Source organism: Hypanus sabinus, chromosome 13 (assembly GCF_030144855.1).
Source record: "Hypanus sabinus isolate sHypSab1 chromosome 13, sHypSab1.hap1, whole genome shotgun sequence".
NCBI classification, from domain to species: Eukaryota; Metazoa; Chordata; class Chondrichthyes; order Myliobatiformes; family Dasyatidae; genus Hypanus; species Hypanus sabinus.
Window position 1 is genome coordinate 101,190,702 of NC_082718.1, and position 20,705 is coordinate 101,211,406.

The 20,705-nt window shown below is 42.6% G+C and overlaps 2 protein-coding genes across 3 annotated transcripts in view; one reads left to right on the forward strand and one right to left on the reverse strand.

Annotated features, from left to right (window-relative positions):
- Positions 1-11,880, reverse strand: part of spring1 (SREBF pathway regulator in golgi 1) — a 34,991-nt gene extending 23,111 nt beyond the window's left edge. The window contains exons 1-2 of one of the 2 annotated variants that reach the window (XM_059988300.1): positions 11,633-11,869; positions 9,182-9,282 (exon numbers count right to left, since the gene is read on the reverse strand). In XM_059988300.1, coding sequence (XP_059844283.1) covers positions 9,182-9,193 — 12 coding nt within the window. In that variant the 5' untranslated portion in view covers positions 9,194-9,282; positions 11,633-11,869. Of the gene's footprint in view, positions 1-9,181; positions 9,283-11,632 lie in introns of both variants that reach the window. The other variant, XM_059988298.1, reaches the window with a different exon arrangement.
- Positions 11,881-12,015: 135 nt separating this feature from the next.
- The window catches only part of rnft2 (ring finger protein, transmembrane 2), a 33,750-nt gene continuing 25,060 nt past the window's right edge, over positions 12,016-20,705 (forward strand). The window contains exons 1-4 of the mRNA XM_059988301.1: positions 12,016-12,071; positions 12,453-12,534; positions 15,233-15,711; positions 19,712-19,788. Coding sequence (XP_059844284.1) covers positions 12,062-12,071; positions 12,453-12,534; positions 15,233-15,711; positions 19,712-19,788 — 648 coding nt within the window. The 5' untranslated portion in view covers positions 12,016-12,061. The remainder of the gene's footprint in view (positions 12,072-12,452; positions 12,535-15,232; positions 15,712-19,711; positions 19,789-20,705) is intronic.

The following is a 20,705-nucleotide window of genomic DNA, read 5'->3' on the forward strand; positions in this document are numbered from 1 at the left end:
GTTGTGATAACATCTCATTTCCAAAGCCTGTATCTTCCTCTGTAGCTCTGCAGTGAGGGTCCATGTCTCGCATGCGTACAGGAAGATGGAGAATACCAATGCACGCAGCAGTATGATCTTGTACTTCATGGTTGCGGCAAAGCAAAAGCTAATATAATGTGCAAGCAAGGATGGATTGCAGATAGTATGCAGACAGCCCAGGCAAGAAAGAGCATAGCATCCCTTCTGCAGAACAGGGGGGTCAGAGCTATTTCAAGGAGATAAGAATGTAACAGAAAGATCCAAGGCACACACACCAACTAAGGGACAGTTACTTTACTAACTTCGAAGTACCATCAGTAGTTAGCTTGTAGTTTCCATTGACTTTTAACACCTGCATTGTGAATGGCGATTGATCTAGCAAGTACGGAATTTGAACATACACAGAGTGTGAAAAGATCAATATCCGTAACCGCTAGTCAATTCTGTATAAAAATGGCATTTCTCTGTTCAGACTTCAGAACAGTGCGGTCACAGGTGCCAAGCTGTTCTCCTTGAGCATAAGTAAAATGAAATATGATTGAGGAATAAGTGTGAGTCCAGTTAAACAGCGACAGCAGTCATCAACCTTACACATTATATTGCCTCGTTTCTTTCTCCACAGATGCTCTCTGACTCATTTCCACCACTTTCTTTTACTTCCAGTATGCTTTCTTTCCCCATAAATCTGAGTTCCTCTTCAAACCATTATCCTTTCCCTGAAATACATTTGTCTCATTCATACACTAATTCTTCATCCTTCCAGGGTAGCGTAGCAGTTAGCACAATGTTTTACAGCTTGGAGAGTCGGAGTTTGGAGTTCAGTTCTGACTTCACCTATAAGAACGCTATGCGTCCTTCCTGTGGAATGCGTAGGTTCTCTCTGGGTGCTCTGGTTTCCTCCCACAGTTCGAAGACGTACTAGTAGATTAATTGGTCATTGTAAATTGTGCTGTGATTAGACCAGGATTAAATCAGGGGTTACTGAGAGGCACGGCTTAAAGGGCCTGAAGGACTTATTTTGCAATATATCTCAATAAATAAATAAACGTCTAGAGCCAGGACTAGGTTGCCCTCGTCTTCACTTTCCACTACAATAGCCTTTATATTCAACAGATCAACCTCCACAATTCCAAGTATCTCCAATGTCATTCCATGAACAACTGCACCTTCGTCTCTTCTCCTTGTTCAAAATTTGAAAGACTCCATTCACTGTAAGGCATATGGATTCATTCTTCCATCTCCATTTTGCCCACTTTACCCATTCCATTCCCCGTGGCATCCTTGCAGAGAATTACTGAATGGCCACTCACTTCTACAGTGGGGAGACTCAATGCAGGTCAAGAGATTGCTTTTCAATGGCAAGTGTGGTCCTGATCCTCCTGATTCCCATTATTTTCCACTTTACCTTGTACCACCTGAATGCACCATGTAATGAATTCATCTGCATGAACCTCATACTAGACAAGCTTTTCACTCTACCTTGGTACATGTGACATTAATAAGCCAATTCCATTTACAATCAAACCACTATCCCTTGCCTCCTATGCTATTTCAACAAAATTGAACATAAGCTCACAGAACGGTACATTTACCAACTGGGCATATTATAGCCATCTGGACTCAACACTTGCAGATAGTCGCATTGCCAGCAGTTTTATTTCGCATTTCCAACATTCAGTCCAATGCCCCATGGTCACTTCAGATAATTATTCTTTATTACACCTCCTCCCAAATCACCTGTTATTCTCTTAAGAATTGTTTTATCCCCTCCAATCCCTTGGCTCTATCATCCTTTTTTGCAAGTGAACCTCTCCTCATGCTCCTTTACTGCATCATAAAGCTCACTTTATTTCTAACTAATCCAAGCTCTCATGCAAGATAATCAATTTGAAACACTATTTCTCTCTTCATGTTGAGTTCTGTTCATTTGGGCTATGAAGGCATTTAGTTGAGATGTCACTTTCCCTGTTTTCCGCATACATGTGAGGGGAAGGGGAATGTTGGATAAGAAAATGGCAGCCTTGTGTACTAAAGGAATACAGAGAAAGTTAAGTTAAGAAAACTAAAGAAAAATCTTGTCTTTTTGTTTGAATGTTAACAGTGGTAGCCGAGGATGGCTACCAGCTAATGAATCCCACCGGCATTTGACGAGAACAAGTCTTACAAGAGCTGGGAAAATGAAATTTGAATATTAACGCGTGTTACTGAGCTCAGGAAGAAGAACCAGGCCCTTGCAGTTGTACTGTCACTGCAGAGTGAGTGAGACCGCAATAGGAATTTCAGTGGGAGACATCTACAAAGGTGATGGTATGACTGCACTTAACTCCATTCTTCTGAAGGAAGAAAAGGATTGGATTTATGAGACCTATTTAGACTGACAAATTTTCCGGAGACAGCTCTACAAATATGGATAATTATATTATTGATTTTGAACAAAAGTGTAGTCGCATGCGCAAATATAAAATGAAACTTCCTGACCCAGTATTACCTTCAAATTGTTGTATATTGCGTGTCTAGAGAACTAGCATTAACATTCACAGATACTGACTGATCTAATTATTTCCAGCATTTTTACTGTTATGCATATTCATTTTGTTATCCATTTAGAATGCTTTCTTCTCACTTTTACTATTTGTCCAGTTCCCATTCTTACAGTGGGTAATATCGACAAAAGAACAATGTTAAGAACAATGAAAATCCTGACTTTCCCCTTCCCTTTCTCACAACAGGGCTGGGATGTCTTGATTTTTTTTGTTCCATTAATGTTCTCTCACACATCTCTCAAATCCCCTTGCCTTCCAAAATATCTCTGCCTCTCGAATACATTCAACACCTGATCCTCCACAAGTTTCAACTGCAAAAAATTGGAATGGACAACAATAGCTTGAGTGAAGAAAGCCTTACTATTTCCGTTCGAAATCACTTAATCTGTATCTTCAGTACTCTGTATTCTCTCTCTCCCCTCCCTCTCATTTCACCTAAAATACACAAAATACATACATATATATATTTTCTACTCCATTACACTTGGGATTGTTGGAATCAATAATGAGATAAGATTCACTAAATTTAAATTCCTTTAAATTGTTAAATTATTATTCCTTTAAATTTATTTGAAAGAAATGTTATACCTTCAGATAACCATTGGCCTCAAACAATTTATAAGATACATCACAGAAACCACAAGAAAAAGCCATGACATTTGCAGGCTGCTTTTTTAGTATACAAGAGATGTGAAAACCAGCATTTTACAATTATCTCAGGGAAAGAGGAAAAGTGGTAAAAAATGTCAACGAAGCTCAAAATAAACAGGTGCAGCTGTCAGCTAGTCTATCCTTTAAAAGTGCCCAGCTCTGAAATCAGATAATAAATGATCCAATCTTAACCGCCGCTCTTTTCTGTTTTCTCCCTAGACCTCTCTACCCCCACATAATGCAAATACTGATCAACTGTCTCTTCAATATATTTAATAATCCACCTTCACAGCCCTCTGAAGTAAGAATTCTGAAGATTCATAATCCTCAGAGAAGTCATTTTCATTCCATCTGAAATAGGCAATCTCTTCTTCTGAATCTATGCTCACTGGCTCTAGATACCTCCACTAGGGAAACATTCTCTCAGGACATATCCTGCCAGGATCTTGTGTGTGTAAATAACATTACCTTTGATTCTTCAATACTTCAATATCCGCCTAACCTGATCAAACTTTTTAATTTCTTATTTAGAGAACATGGTAACAGCCCTTTCTAGTCCACAAACCTATGCCACCCAATTATATCCAAGTGACCAACTCCCCTACTAAACCGTATGTCTTTGTAATATGTTAGGAAATTGGAACACCCAGAGGAGACTCACACAGTCACAGGGAGGACATATCTACTGCTCTCACCGTATGGATATATAAAACTCTGCAGTGAGTTAAACACTTTCTCAAAAATTGCCTGAGACAGACGTTTCATTTAGGGTTTTAAATGATATCTCACTTGTGAAAAGATATTGTTGTTTCAAGGTTAAATAAAGAGCAGATGAAGGTGGATGTCTTTTCACTGTGTGCCTCAAAACAAAATCCAAATTAACCTGCACAAGAAATTATATAAAAAGCAGCTTACAAACAGGAAGTGATGGTCATACAAAATTAACTGTGCCCCTCGAGACCAGAACACTCCCAGCCTGGCATCTGTAGGATGTCAAACTTAATTACTGAAACTAAAAGTCAAATGATCTATTCATTAAATCTTTCATAAAAGGATAGATTCAGAGACTGGCCTTGAAATTGTCTCACTTCAAAAATGTTGCCCTTGATGATATTCTTGGTTAGGAACCAGCAAGAAAACCACTATAGCCCCTGCTAATTTTTCTCTTTATTGAGTGGGACATCACATCCACAAATGTCTGAGGTCAACTCTTTTAAAGCATCCCTGGATACTAACAGGAGCAGCAAATCGAAGGTGGTCACTGTTGATAGTCGATAGCACACCATGATGTCTAAAGGGTCTTTTGGTATCAGTGACCTGGAAAGTAAGGGATTTGGCAATGAGATCTCATCCAAGGTCCTGGACCTTGAGATCTTGGAGGTCCTGTCCAAGGTCAAGAATCTGTGGACCTTCGGCCAGATCTTCAGGTGGGAAACACAGCATGACCTCAGCACTGTTGGAAGCGATCAGATACAGTCCAAGATTAGACTGCACCAACAAGTCTTGCACTGCTTTCATCACACTGACTGCACTTTCTGCACAAGAAAGTGACTTCAGACCATCATCCACATAAAAATGTCTCTCTAGGTGTATCCATGTTTCAGAGATCCGAATTCCTTCTCTCCATCAATAACTATCCTCCTAAGGCCATCAATTGCCACAGCTGGTGAAGGCCAGCTAACAAGTACACCAACTTTCATATGGTACTCCAGAATCTTGTCCAGTTGATGGTCACCAAACCTCAAGAATCTGAGGTCTTCTCAATGATCCTCACTCATTAGGAAGTTGTGGAACATTTGTTCAATATCTGCCATCACTGCAACAGACTCAATTCTAAAAAGCACGAGGACCCTGAGCAGACTGTTAATTAAGTCTGGACCCGGCAAGAGCACATTGTTCAGTGATACGCCTATAAATTGTGCATTTGAATCAAAGACAACTCATATTTGTGCAGGTTTTGTGGGGTAGTATACATTCAAGTTGGGCAAATACTAGTTTTCTTTGCTGGGATCTGATGGAGGCGCTAACTCAGCAAGATTGTTCCTGAAGGTCTCTCCATGAATTCTGTATAATGGCCCCTCATTTCGAGTTTCCTTCTCGATGTGCAACTGAGGACAAGTCCACTAAGGGCCAGCTCTCTGCTATTTGGTAGGAGTTGCCATGGTGAGCAAAAAGGAAGGAGAGCTACCCAACTGTTTGACTCATCTTTACTGAACTCTCTGTTCATGATTTGAAGGAAAACCTCATCTGCAATGGAAGATGCTAGCTTATGGACATCTTCCAAGTGACAGGAGCCCAGCTACAGATATACAGTTGGCCCTCCTTATCCATGGGTTCCGCATGCGCAGATTCAACCAACCATGGATCAGGAAAACCCGAAAGTTCTCTCTCCAGCACTCGTCGTTTGAGCATGTATGGACAATTTTTTCTTGTCATTATACCCTAAACAATACAGTATGACAACTATTTACATAGCATTTATATTGTATTAGGTACTACAAGTAATCTAGAGATGATTTAAAAGCACAGGCTGTCCCTGGGTTATGAACGAGTTCCGTTCCTGAGTCCGTCTTTAAGTCGGATTTGAAGTCAGAACAAGTACATCCGGTACTATTTAGCGTCAGTTAGCCAAACATTTGTCTTAGTATATAGTATACATTTTACCTTTCTATGCATATAAAACACTTAAGAAGCGCATGTATTTCAATAATTAAACCACTGTGTCGCTTAGTAATAATTGTAGCTTTCATCGGGGCAGAGCCCCATTAAAATTGTTCCGATCATTGACCGACTGTAGCCTAATGCTTTTCCAATGACCGATGGTGTTTCACCTCTTTCCAATCGCTTTATTACTTCCACTTTATTTTCAATTGTGATCGTAATTATTTTCATGAACAGAAAGACTGTGGATTTAGAGCTGCGCCAAGTCCTAAAGTCCACAGCACTGAGACAGGTAAAACAAGGTCCAGGGTTCCACTGGGTCCTAAAGACCACCGCACTGGACAGGTTAAATAAGGGACTTGAGCATCCACGTTATTTGGTATGCACGGGGTGTCCTGGAACCAATCCCTCGTGGTAAGGAGGACTGACTGTAATTTCTATTCTCATAGCATATTTGATAGCTTGGGTGCCAGTTCTCTAGGACATTAGTGTTAAATGTGCTGACAATGGGTTAACAAACACTATCAAGGTAGAATTCACGAACTATGGCCCAACCCAGGTCCAGTCACTGGGCATAAAGTATACAATGACGACCGCTGCGCTATTCACATATCTTATATACACAGATGGTGTCTCTGCAAAATAACTGGAGTATCTCAGCAGAGGAATCAATGGGTGATCTTGTCAGCTAAGGCCTTAAGGTGTGAATGAGCACATGCAGTTGAGAACAGGATTTTCCTTGGAACCCTTTCCCACATATCTCTGTGCAAGAGGAAGTGGCTACATCTGATGGCTGCTCAGCTGGTTCCCCTCCATGCTCTGCTGAAAGTGTGCTGGAACCAGTAGTAGTCCAAGATGTTGGCCCTGAATGAAGTGCACCCAGTGGAGTGTATAACTTCACAGTCCCTTGCTGTTGCAGCACATTTGAAACATATTGAGTGCTCTTTTAGAAAGTATCATCAGTACGCAAACGGATTTTTTCTTAATCCTCCGCATTTCTTGAAGGGGTGAGATTTCTTATAGACTGGACAGTGTTCATTGGGGTTCATGATAGAGTTTGCTGCTCCAGTTTTGTTGACTGTGATAGGGGTTTTGGTTTTCCATACATTTGATGGAGACATCCCTTGAAGTTGACTTATTACCGGAAGTTGAGAACATACTGTAAAACTAGAGTAATTTTGGATTTCTGCATGGCAGCAGGTAAATTCCAGAAAGAATGAAAATGGTAGATAGTTGGCATGAGGCTTCGTTATAGACTTGAAACCTTTAGTTATCCACTATTCTTGCATGGTGTTTTGTAGTTTCTCCACTATCAGGTTTATTCCTCTTGTTGTATCCAAGGAACTCAGACCTGGTAGGTAACCCTTCTTTTTTGTGGCTTGCAGTTCTGACAACTGATCTGAAAGCTCCAGTAGCTTCCAGGTACATTGTGTGAGAGCTTTGGAAAGTTATCAAGTCTGCTGAGGAGAGATTCTTCCATTGGCTCTGGAGAGCCACAGCACTTGTCCAGTCTCTGCCACGGAAGTTGTAACCCTGCAGCTGGATTATTAATGTCAACTGCCCTTACAAGTACATGTTGCAGTGACTCCCCATCAAGTCACTTACAGAGAAGGTCTAGCTCTTCGCTTGGTTTGAGACTTAAGCCCTTCCACGGTATTGTGAAAATTTGATTTCCAGGACAGATAACTGGTAGACTGGTTGTTGAACACATTTAGTCCTGCTATGACTAGGTCTCAGTGAGCAAGATACTGAGAATGAGGCCATCAAGGAGACTGGTTTGTCAAAGATGTGTCCTGGATTAGATGGAAGTTCAGTCTGTCCATGACTGTGCAAATGGGGTTGGTATCGGTAGCAACTCTTGACTGAGGTTTTGCTCTAATGTAACTTGTGAGTCTTTGTTGCTGTAGACTTTGACTGTCAATATCTGGCCTATGTGAAAGGCATGTTGTCTGTGTGGTGTGGACAGCTTCTCCTTGTGTCAGGACATATTATTTAGTAAGCTGCACTGACTGTAGTCACTGATTCTAGTTGTAGACTCACCACTGTCTAAGTCAGCTGCTACTTCATACACCTTTGTCCCTGCCGAGGGAGCCTCAGCTTCGCTTTCTTCTGAGCATACTTAATGTAACTTCCACATGTGCTCTCACCATGTCTATACAAGCTTTCCCCACTTACATCTCAATTTCACTTTTAGCATAAGCTGCACTCATTCTTGCCGCCCCAGCTTCGGCACGAGCTCGTGCTGCGGCTAAGCTAATCGTGGACTCCCTCGAGTTTCACAATGACGTAATCGATATGCCGAATTCTGACCTCACTTTCAGGCCATGGCGATTGATGTTGCTCAGGTTGGATGCTGACATCGTTGTGTATGGTGTTCAGATGACTCTCCAGTCCATGGGCGATGCCTTTGAAGACAAGTTATCTTTTCACACTACTACCCTCACACTGCAGATATACAAAGCTATGCAGTGAGTTAGACACTTTCCCAAAAATCACCTGAGTTGGAAGCTTCCATCTGGGTTTTGAATGAGATCTTGTGAAAAGATGTTGCTGTTTCACAGGAAAATAAAGTGTGGATAGAGATGGATGTCTTTCCACCATGTGTTTCAAAATGAAATCCAAATTAACCCACAACACAGGAAATGATATAAAAAACAGCTTACACAAAGTAAGTGGTTCACACATAACAAGCTGGATACCAAATGAACTGCAGTTGTGTCCATGTACAGAGTTAGATACCAATTGTCAACTATGCTCTCATCCTTCATCCACCTGTTGTTAAAAATCACACACTGTGCAAATTGTTAAACACAACTTCCCTTTCATTAAATCATGTTAACTTCTTGACTGTTTTGAGCTTTTCTGAACATCTTAGTGTTCCTTCCATAATAATGAATTTCAAAAATTTCCCAGAGATCTATATAAAGCTAATTCACTACACCTTCTGCTTTCAGACTCTCTTCCTTCTAGATTAGTGATGTTACAATTTGTGGTTTTCCAACCCTGTGCAAAATGCTGCAGAATCCAGGAAATTTTGGTGGAGTACAACCAGCATACCCACCAACTTGCAGCCACTTCCTTTGAGACACAATGGAGAAACCTGTTAACCTTTGTACCCAAATACGAGGAAATCTGCAGATGCTGGAAATTCAAGCAACACACACAAAATGCTGGTGGAACACAGCAGGCCAGGCAGCATCTATAGGGAGAAGCACAGTCGACATTTCGGGCCGAGACCCTTCGTCAGGACTAACTGAAAGGAAAGATAGTAAGAGATTTGAAAGTAGGAGGGGGAGGGGAAAAACCTTTGTATCCATTCGTTTTTCTTTTAACACCTCAGCCTCCAGAAACAGATTGAGTAATCATTCTGAGGTTCCATTCGCATATCCCACATAATGGCGGTGAGCTAGATCAAAAAAAATTATCGTCTTAATATCATTATTGTGATTCCATACAAAAGCATTTCAGTACCATTTGATTCTTATCTCCGATTAAAATGAATAAATAAATGATAATGAAATGCCCAAGAGAAACCAACAAGTCTAAGAGTAGGGATTTGGAATCAGAATGATGAGAGCAAAGTGAGTTAGGCATTTGTGGGCACTTACAGCTCAGATCCAGGGTCACATCTAACCTGTCACAGAATAGCAAGATACAGACAGATTGACCAAGGCAAGGAGTCTGGATCTCAGGAGGGATCAGAAGAGTGGTGTCATGTATCTCTCGATGGATGGGAAAGGGGATCGGGATGGCGTCAGTCATCTCTCGATGGATGGGGAAGGGGATCGGGATGGATCACTCATCTCTCGATGGATGGGGCGGGGGATCAGGGGTGGTGTCACTCATCTTTCGATGGATGGGGAAGGGGATCGGGATGGTGTCAGTCATCTCTCAATGGATGGGAAAGGGGATCAGGGATGGTGTCAGTCATCTCTCGATGGATGGGGAGGGGGATCGAGGGTGGTGTCACTCATCGATCGGTGGATGGGGAAGGGGATCAGGGATGGTGTCACTCATCTCTTGATGGATGGGGAAGGGGATCAGGGATGGTGTCACTCATCTCTCGATGGATGGGGAGGGGGATCGAGGGTGGTGTCCCTCATCGATCGATGGATGGGGAAGGGGATCGGGATGGTGTCACTCATCTCTCGATGGATGGGGAAGGGGATCGGGGGTGGTGTCACCCATCTCTCGATGGATGGGAAAGGGGATCAGGGATGGTGTCACTCATCTCTCGATGGATGGGGAGGGGGATCAGGGATGGTGTCAGTCATCTCTCGATGGATGGGGAAGGGGATCGAGGGTGGTGTCACTCATCTCTCGATGGATGGGGAAGGGGATCGAGGGTGGTGTCACTCATCTCTCGATGGATGGGGAAGGGGATCAGGGATGGTGTCACTCATCTCTCGATGGATGGGGAAGGGGATCGAGGGTGGTGTCACTCATCTCTCGATGGATGGGGAAGGGGATCGGGGTGGTGTCACTCATCTCTCGATGGATGGGGAAGGGGATCGGGTTGGTGTCACTCACCGATCGATGGATGGGGAAGGGGATCGGGATGGTGTCACTCACCGATCGATGAATGGGGAAGGGGATCGGGGTGGTGTCACCCATCTCTTGATGGATGGGGAAGGGGATCGGGGGCGGTGTCACCAATCTCTTGATGGATGGGGAAGGGGATCGGGTTGGTGTCACCAATCTCTCGATGGATGGGGAGGGGGATCGAGGGTGGTGTCACTCACCGATCGATGGATGGGGAAGGGGATCGGGATGGTGTCACTCATCTCTTGATGGATGGGGAAGGGGATCAGGGATGGTGTCACTCATCTCTCGATGGATGGGGAGGGGGATCAGGGATGGTATCAGTCATCTCTCGATGGATGGGGAAGGGGATCGAGGGTGGTGTCAGTCATCTCTCGATGGATGGGGAAGGGGATCAGGGGTGGTGTCACTCATCTCTCGATGGATGGGGAAGGGGATCGGGTTGGTGTCACTCATCTGTCGATGGATGGGGAGGGGGATCAGGGGTGGTGTCACTCATCTCTCGATGGATGGGGAGGGGGATCAGGGGTGGTGTCACTCATCTCTCGATGGATGGGGAGGGGGATCAGGTGTGGTGTCAGTCATCTCTCGATGGATAGGGAAGGGGATCGGGGGTGGTGTCAGTCATCTCTCGATGGATGGGGAAGGGGATCGGGGGTGGTGTCACTCATCTCTCGATGGATGGGGAGGGGGATCGGGGGTGGTGTCAGTCATCTCTCGATGGATGGGGAAGGGGATCGGGGGTGGTGTCAGTCATCTCTCGATGGATGGGGAAGGGGATCGGGGGTGGTGTCACTCATCTCTCGATGGATGGGGAGGGGGATCGGGGGTGGTGTCAGTCATCTCTCGATGGATGGGGAGGGGGATCAGGGGTGGTGTCACTCATCAATCGATGGATGGGGAAGGGGATCGGGGGTGGTGTCACCCATCTCTTGATGGATGGGAAAGGGGATCAGGGGTGGTGTCACTCATCTCTCGATGGATGGGGAGGGGGATCAGGGGTGGTGTCACTCATCACGATGGATGGGGAAGGGGATCAGGGATGGTGTCACCCATCTCTCGATGGATGGGGAAGGGGATCAGGGATGGTGTCACTCATCTCTCGATGGATGGGGAAGGGGATCAGGGATGGTGTCACTCATCTCTCGGTGGATGGGGAAGGGGATCAGGGATGGTGTCAGTCATCCCTCGATGGATGGGGACGATGTTCTCACCTGTCTCAAGGTGCTGCGCAGGAAATAGATGAGGGAAAGGCCGAAGACCACGGCAAGGACCCAGCGCTTCCTCAACACCTTGCGCCACACCATAGAAATGCAGTGCACCATCAGGTCGGCGGTTCGCCCAAATCCCCGACTTGTACTACCGGCTGGAATCCATGGCGTTCCCCGTCAGCGCGCCGCGATTCTCCGCCACCCCAACGCCGTGCTCCCGGCTCCGGTAGGAAAACAACAGCCAGCCCAGAGGAAGCTCCGCCCCGGAGCTGCACTCGGATTGGATCGTTCTCTAGGATTCCGCAAACGTCGCGCGTTCACTGGTGGGCGCAGCTGCCAATTCTTCGCGTCCGGCGATGACGCTAGACAGGCGAAAGGTCAAAGAGCAATAACAAAGGGCTGTCACAGTCGGGGTGACTGCTTCAATCCGGAATGAATGGGGGTGAGGTTATGTAGTTCTCGGGGGGTCTGTTCGTGTTCAGCTGTGTGGTGAACAGTGCAATGAAAACATAGCACCCTGTCCATATCTTACAATAACCCGAAGTGATCAGCATAGAATATTAACAGTTTTACAGGGCGTTACCGCTCATGCTGTGAAAAATATGTAATCCAATATTACTGGCTGCAGATTAACGTTGTATTCCAACATAATATTAAATATACCTCAAGCAGATGATAAAACATTTTAATATGATGTTATCTGTGAAATATAATTTCGAGAACTGCTCAATTTACTGTGTGCCATGTACAAAATGAATGTTCATTAGATTTATTCCCAAAATTTACAATCTACATCAGTAAAACAACTTTCCATTGCATTTAGATTTCTTTTTCCAATTTACGACGGACTGGAAGAAGATGCAGAGAAGGCATAGTAGTAATGCGGATAACATTCCACCAGAGAGGTAAGGGTGCTGTTATTTGATTAGAAATAAGTGTATGGGGAAGGCCAAGGGTCAGCCTTGTCGAAGAAGTATTTAATAAGTGCAAACATTGGTACATTGCAAATGTTAGTAGTTAATTTTAATTATTTTATCACGGATAGAAAGTGGATTTCTTCCATAACCCAGCTGATTATTAGACATGGTCATTAAATAAATTATGGTTTAATGTAGTTCACTCTTTCCTTAAGAAAATATTGTTGTAATCTTAGGGTAAGGCTTAGAAGATCAACAAGTATTATGTCCTGACTTTTGAAGTTATGTTTTCTCTTTAATTCAGAACCGATTTTGTTTTAAATTTCTTAAATTTTGTATTAGCCTGCTCAAATTTTGTGTCTTAAGTACAACTTCAGAGATCTAAGTTTTGTAACAGTGTGAATTTGTTTATTTCTTCCACCAATTATCCTGTAGTTTCTGAATACTGCCATATTTGTACGTATGCATTATTTATTCGATCGTTTGCCGGTTGAATTCAAAGATGACCATGGTATCACAGGTTGGTTTGAATTCTGTGAACACATGAATGGCTGCTGAAGACAGATTGTGCTTTGAACCGCCTGTGGCAGTCTGAACAGGAGATTCTGCTTTGAGTTGCATGATTACCAATGGACGCTGCTATTGTGAGGTTATCATTGCTTTTGCTTCTGTTCTGCCTTGGTTCATAAACTATATTGACAATGGATGGGGCCTCGACGGGTGGAAAAATAAAGAGTCATGTTCTCCCGGTACTCTACGTCATACTGAAATGCTTCAAGGTTGACTTGAGCGAGCCCTTGAAATGTTTCTTTCGTTCTTGGTGGGGAATATTTCTGTCCTTCATCGTCTGCCATGGACAGATTCTGTTTGCAGTTGCCCATCTGATACCCTCATCTCATCAGTGTGTAAACCTGTCTATGATTTGACTTCTCATGTCATCTTTTACCTGTCTGCTTCCTCTGACAGCTTATGTGAAACTGATTCAGCCTCGCACCATTGCTGCCTAGAAATTGGATTTCACCCTTCAAACACAGCTACATACAGTGCTAGCACCTACCTGGACCTCTTGCAGGTCATAAATTCGGCTAAAAAGAACATTAAGAGCAGCACTCTGACATGTTGCATAATCTCACGCTGAAAGGAGGTGCCTGGTTCCCACAGAGCACCACATGAAGAGCTTGCAAAGACCTCTTCATTGTTGTGCCCTGGGAAGTAAGCCATAGTTACAGAATTCTTCCCCTGACTCTACAAGCCAAAGTGGCTGGAAAGGCTCTCTGTGGTGAGGGAAAATGTGGAGGAAGGGGGTTAATACACTCTCCTATTTGTCTCCATATCCTCAAACAATAGTCTGTCCTAAGGAAGACATGCAAAGTGCTGGAGGAACTCAACAGGTCAGGCAACATCAATGGAAAAGGGTAAACAGTCAACGTTTCAGGCTGAGTGGGAAGGGGGGAGATGCCTGAATTAAACTGGGTGGGGAAGCGGATGGCTAGATGGTGATAGGTGAAGCCAGGTGGGTGGGAAAGGTCAAGGGCCAGAGATGAAAGAATCTGATAGGAGAGGAGAGAGGTCAATAGGAGAAAGGGAAGAATAAGCGGACATGGTGGGAAGTGATAGGCAGGTGGGAAGAGGTAAAAGGTCAGAGTGGGGAATAGAGGAGGCTGGGAGGGGGGTAAAACAACTGGAAATTCATACCCTCAGATTGGAGGGTATCCAATGGAATACAAGGTGTTGAGGCTCCACCCTGCGGGTGATCTCATCTTGGAACAAGAGGAGGCCATGGAATGACACTTCGGAATGCGAATTAGAATTAAAATGTTTGGCCACTGGAAAGTCCTGCTGGGGTGGTGCGGAGGTGCTGGATGAAGCAGTCCCCTGATAATCTGTCCTGATCACTTCCTGTGTTGTGTATAACCCCATGTAAGTTGTTATCTGGCTGATCAAGAGGCCAATGAACTGATCTACACATGGAGACTGCATTTAACAAAGGGAGCTCCAGTGAATCATTTTCTTCATGTTGACTGTTATAAACCAGCTGGCAAATGGCTGTATGCAAAGTATCAGTGACAAGTAGCAGCTTACCCTAAATCCCTGTGCAGTGGAGTCCTTGTCTTGGGTCATTGATAAAGATTGATTTTGACCAAAACCTCCCAATTACTGAACAATGGAGGAAACGTATATCATTGGGTAAATCAATAGTGAATCTCAAGCGTGCTAAGTTGATCCAGCATATGAGGGTTTAGACCGGGGATTCCCAACCTTTTTTTATGTTATTAACCGAGGGGTTCCATGGACCCCAAGTTGGGAGCCCCTGGCTAACTTTCTGAGAGAAGCTAACTCAATCTATGCTGGATGAATCTCTATGTGTAATTTGCCATTTTAAAAAGAAATTGAATGGGTCCAATTTCTAGGCTGGTTTCACATGCGTACATCAGGACAGACAGCACAGTGGCTTTCTCGACCTTCATTTTCAGTTGTTAACTGATACCTCTGCACTCTGACATAATTGCATGTTGACTGCCAAAGGCCACACTTATTTCAGTAATTCTGCTGTTGATTTCTTTCTCAATGTGAACTGCATGTGACAGTTCACCAATGGCAAAACTTTGGCAGATGATATATCCAATTATGTTACGTTTTAGTTCTTAATTACAACACTGTGAGTTCTTTTTATTTTCTCTTTTAGATCAAGGAGTCAGACAGTTGGTTCAGAGAACAGTGTGGATGAGAATGGTGTTTTTGAAGGGCTAAAACCTGAAAGCCCATCCCCTCAGCAAATGTTTTCTGGTTTGACAAGTCTGCAGTCAGGCCCAATCAATGCCGCTTCATTCCAGTCCGGCCTAGTTTTGGGGTCTTCGCTCAGTGCCTCAGTTGGAACTGGAGATGTCTTTATTCAGATGACCCCACAGGAAGAGGGAGGCATTCGCACAGAGAACATGCAGAACCATCACCGCCATCGGCACCATCACTATCACCACGGCCACCATCGTTCATCCTTGTTGCATGTTTCTGGTGATCGCCATGGAAATATGGAAGATGGCAGTGATGACCCTGGAACTCCTGCCCCGGCGCTCTCAGAGCTCAAGGCTGCAATTGCCTGGCTTCAAAAGGGCCTTCCCTTTATCTTGATATTACTGGCAAAAGTTTGCTTTCAACATAAACTTGGTATGAGCATTTGGATGCTTTTCAAACTTCAGATTGCTCAGCTATAAATTATGTGTTGATTGTTACCGGTTATTTATTACACTGTGAAAAATTTTGCAGTTAGCCTTTAATTGCCCACAGCAGATACTTGGAAGCTTCCATGCTTAGATCAAGCAACTGAGTCCATGGGACATCAGTTCTGTTTACATTCAAAAGTTCCAAGTAAATTTATTATCAAACCATGTAGATGTTACCATATTCTACTTCAAAATTTATTTTCTTGTAGGCACTTACAGGAAAAAAAAGAAATACAATAGAATTTTTATGAAAAACTATGCATAAAGCCTGGCAGCAATATGTAGAAGACGACAAACTGTACTTAAAAGCATTAGATTTACATACATCCTTTTTATGCTAACTGGTAGAACAATCACAGCAAAGGATTTTGCCCAAGCCCTTCAAAGTGCATCTTTCAAACCCAATTTTTTACTAGGTTTTGCTGCGCTTTAATGTAAATACTTTTCTGCTACTCTGAGAACTCAGTCTGTGTAGGTTCTTCAGAGGAGGTGTGTTGTGGAGGGAAAGGTGTTCTGGTTAATTCAAATAGCAGGACACTTCATACATGTCATTTATTTATTTATTGAGATACAGTGCTGCCCATCACGGGACAGTTTACACTGACTAACAAACCTATCAAGTATACGTGGTCATGCGGAGAACTCCTTACAGGCAGTGGCGGGAATTGAACCCCGGTCCCCAGTGCTGTAAAGTGTTGTCCTAACCACTATGCTACCGTGCTGCACATGGTTGATGTTTTTTTTGGTGCTTTTGTGCTGGTATCCGGAGCAAATTGCATTCCACAGATCCTTTCAGTTTTGATGAACAAGTATTTTCCCAATATCTCCAGACTCCTACTTTTGATCGTGGCTTGAAATTTTATTTCAATGGAGATGTATACTGCATTGAATAGTTTTTTGATACTAAATATTGTGAAGTAAGGTATCCATATTAAGTTGTACAGCACAAAAACAGGACTTTAGATCTGTTGTGTTCATGTTAAATATCTAGTACCTATTTAAGATTATCCTAGATCAATCCAATTTTATCCACATTTTCACCACATCAGATTTTATCATGTACCTGTATTAGGGGTAATTGACCAACCCACACGTATCCTTAGGAAATGAGAAGAAACCACAGCATCTGGAGGAAACACATATGTGCAGTCATCAGAACATACAAACTCTACACAGACTGCACTGGAGGTCAGGATTGAGCGCACGTTATGAGAGCTGGGAGGCAGTGGTTCTACCAGCTTCACACACAGTTCCAGTTATTAGTGGATTTTTCTGTGGTGGGTCTACCTCTCTGAACTTACCAAGGTGCCTGGCTACTTGCACTGTTGGTCTGGACGTTGAGGATTAATCAAGCTTACCCGATGTCCTGAGAGTACTGCAAAGTGGAGAACACAGTGAGCAGGTTGCATCCACCTTGTCCTGGCGTGATTAGGTAAAAGGCCTTTTTGAGTCATACAGTGTGGAGACCCTTTGGGCCATCATATCCATGCTAACCTTTTCAATAAATCTTTCTAAGACCCGTTTACCTGCACTTGGCCCATAACCTTCCATGCCTTGTTGATTCAAGTGCTTGTCGAGATGCACCTTTCAATCAGGGTACCTTTCTTCGCCACCTCCTTAGCCAGCATGTTCCAGATTCTAGGCGCTCTCTGTGTAGAAAAAAAATCCTCTACAGATCCCCTCTGAACATCCCACCTCTCACTTTATTACCTATGCCCTCTTGTTTTAGACAGCCCCGCTAGGGGAAAAAGTTCTTAGTATGTACTCTATCTGTCCCCCTTTTGATACCTAATTGCTGCCAAAGGCCAAGAAACTTTATTTAAATGTCTGATAGCCAGTAACTTTTAAAAACAATCAAACTAGATTTAAATGTAAATAACTTAATGAAAAACAGATTAACGTCTTAGACATTAATTAAGATTTTGATATTCAATTAAGATTAATATAATTTTCAAGCAAGGTCAATTATACCTTTAATTTGCATGGAGTTGTGCTAATTATGTCAGCAATGGCTAGGATAAAGCTAATGGGCCAGACCATCCTTTAACTCAGAACATCAGTGCTGTGCAAGGCTCTGATTTCTGCGTAATCATATAATCAGTGTGAAGTTGTGAAAGTCAGAAATGAGGATCAAATTGACCATTATAAAGGAGAGAGCTGGTGATTCTCTGTAGAATCACTGGGAACAGAGGAGCATAATACATCACTGTATCATTGCTTGAAGCAAAACATAGGCATTTTATATTCCATTCCTCCATTTGTAGCATTCAAATCTGCTCTGCTTGCAACCTGAGGCATTGTAGTGGGTGGCATGCTTGTAATTACTGGCATTACATACAGTGGTTTCTCATAAACGAATAGCATCTTCAGTTCATACTATCCACACTGACTATCAAGCACCTCTCCATATCAATCCTATTCTAGCTCTTGATTTATAGCTTTCTACATCTTGGCTTTTCCAGTGCTTGTATGGACACCTCTTCAATGTTGTGAGATTTCAATGTACCTACCTCCACATTTCAAACGCCTTAGTAATAAAGTTCCTTTCTTCAATCCCCTCTTGTATTCACCCTTAATCTGTGACCTCTTGTTTCAGATATATCTACTATGATTAAGTTTCCTACTATCTGTTCTCATACTTTTCTGTACTTCTCTCAGGTAACTCCTCAGCTTTCTCTGTCCCAAGGAGAATTGTCGTTTCTCCCATCGCTGAAAACTTCTATGTCTGGCAACATTCTGGTGAATCCCCAGAACCCTCTCCAGAGCAATCTCATAATGTGATGACCTGACCAATATTCCAGCTGTAGTCTGACCAATTTTTTTTTAATATAAAGTTCACTTTGTTTGGTCCCATCTCACAGTTTAACAAAATAGGAACAAAGAATAACCGACCTTGCAAAATCACTTTTCTTTCCCCTCTGGACTAATGTTATTTGAGTTTACTATTTCAACATCCAATGAGATTAGGCATTCCTCTTAAATGGGATGGCATGGCAGTGTACAGTTTGCACAACACTTTACAGCACCAGACATTAAGATTGAGGATCAGTTCCCGAGTCTGCACGTCCAGCCTGTGACCACATGGGTTGCAACCGGGTGCTCCCACATTCCAGAAGGCACACAGTTAGTTGTTGGCAACACTACAGGCTGCCCAGCACAATCTTTGATTATTTGATTTGATGCAAACAACTCATTTCACTTTGTTTCAATGTGACTATGACAAATAAAGCTAATCTTTATTTTAAATCTTTAAATAGCACGTAAAACATAAGATTGGCTGACTGCAATGGGAGGTTATTGGCTGGAAGGGTTAACTTTCATGTTCATTAGTTATTGACTGTCAAATATTTCCAGTGTTCTCACTCTTTGTCAGGATTGCTTTGGTTGTGATGCTTCTAATGAAACTATCTTTCAAACTGGCTTTATTTACATTATAATCAGAAAGCTGCACAGATATTCAAAAACATGTCACTTGAAGCTCAGAGATTTCCCATAATTTGTCGTGATATGTATTATTCAGGTCATAACATTAATCAATTGAGCAACTGTCACTTCAGCAACCAGTTCTGGCAATTCAGTATTACCATCACTTTGCAGCAATGTTTGGGAATGTTCCCAGTAATATCAATTATAAGTAATCTACAACTGTCCTTCGAGTGAGATGATCATTATCATGATTAGGAGGCATGTGCATTTTGCCTTTGTAAAGATATTGCCAAGTAACGCACCTGGGGCTAAACAATGCTCAGAATATTCTGAATTCAGTGGATAGGTAACTGTTTCTTATTTGTTTGAGACTTGTGATAACAATGGAACTGGGCTTTACTTGTTAATGCAGTTATTTATGAAGGCTGTACATTGGAAGATTGGAGAGGGGCAATACCCTGAAACATTTTCAAATCTTGAAGCTACATACAACATTTTTTTGCTTGCATTCAATACAGGAATTGCTGTGTGCATTGGAATGGCTAGTACTTTTGCTTATGCAAATTTAACAGTTAAACACCAAGTTTCATTAAGAGTAAGTATTCCAAATTCAATAGCAGCATCTTTTCTTCGCACCCTCCAGTAAGATACTGTTTTTTTTTAATTCACTTAAGTGTTTTTTTTATTTCCGTTTAGTTCACTCATTGTCCTTTGTGCTGTGTTGTTCTACATTGAAGAGTTAAAGAGCATAGATTGCCCTTTATTCATTCCTTAGACCCTTAACATGTTTTAGTATCAAGTAAAAATGAGGAAATAATTATTAACATAAGACATTCTAACAGATGCCAGAAATCCAGTGTAACGTATAGAAAGTGTTGGAGGAGCTCAGAAGGTCAGGCAGCATCTATGGAAAGGAATAGAGTTGACGTTTTGGGCCAAGGCACTTCATCAGGTCCTGGATAAGGGTCACGGCACGAAATGTCAACTCTTTATTCCTTTCAATAGTTGCTGCCAGACCTCCTTTGAAGTAATTATAAAGTTATATTTATCTGTTGTGCTGCTCTACACTTTAAAGTTTCTCAGATAAGTTGCTTAATTAAATCCCTTAATTTTTATGGAAGTAGAGTATAGTGAGATATACTGTGAACCTGATTAACCTGGATGCGAATACACTCTTTACTATGTACATTTGAAAAAACTGCATTCGATTCAACTTTTTTTCCTTTATAACTTATTACCAGATTGTCATTGTATTTATTACTTGACTGCAGCTAAATTTTGACTTTTTATTTTGCTTGGGGTAAGGTTGCATTAAGACTAGTTTCCTTTCAGTCGCATACCCAAATTGCAGTCCTTATGTGAGCCAAGGTAGTAAGTCTTGACAAGCTGTTCATCTTTCAGAAAGCACAACAACTGAGCCTGTTCTGCTCTCGATCAACATCCACACAAACAGTTTCCAGCAGGACCACTGGATAGCTATCAAGAGTGGGAACTTTGCCTATTTTTCCTCTC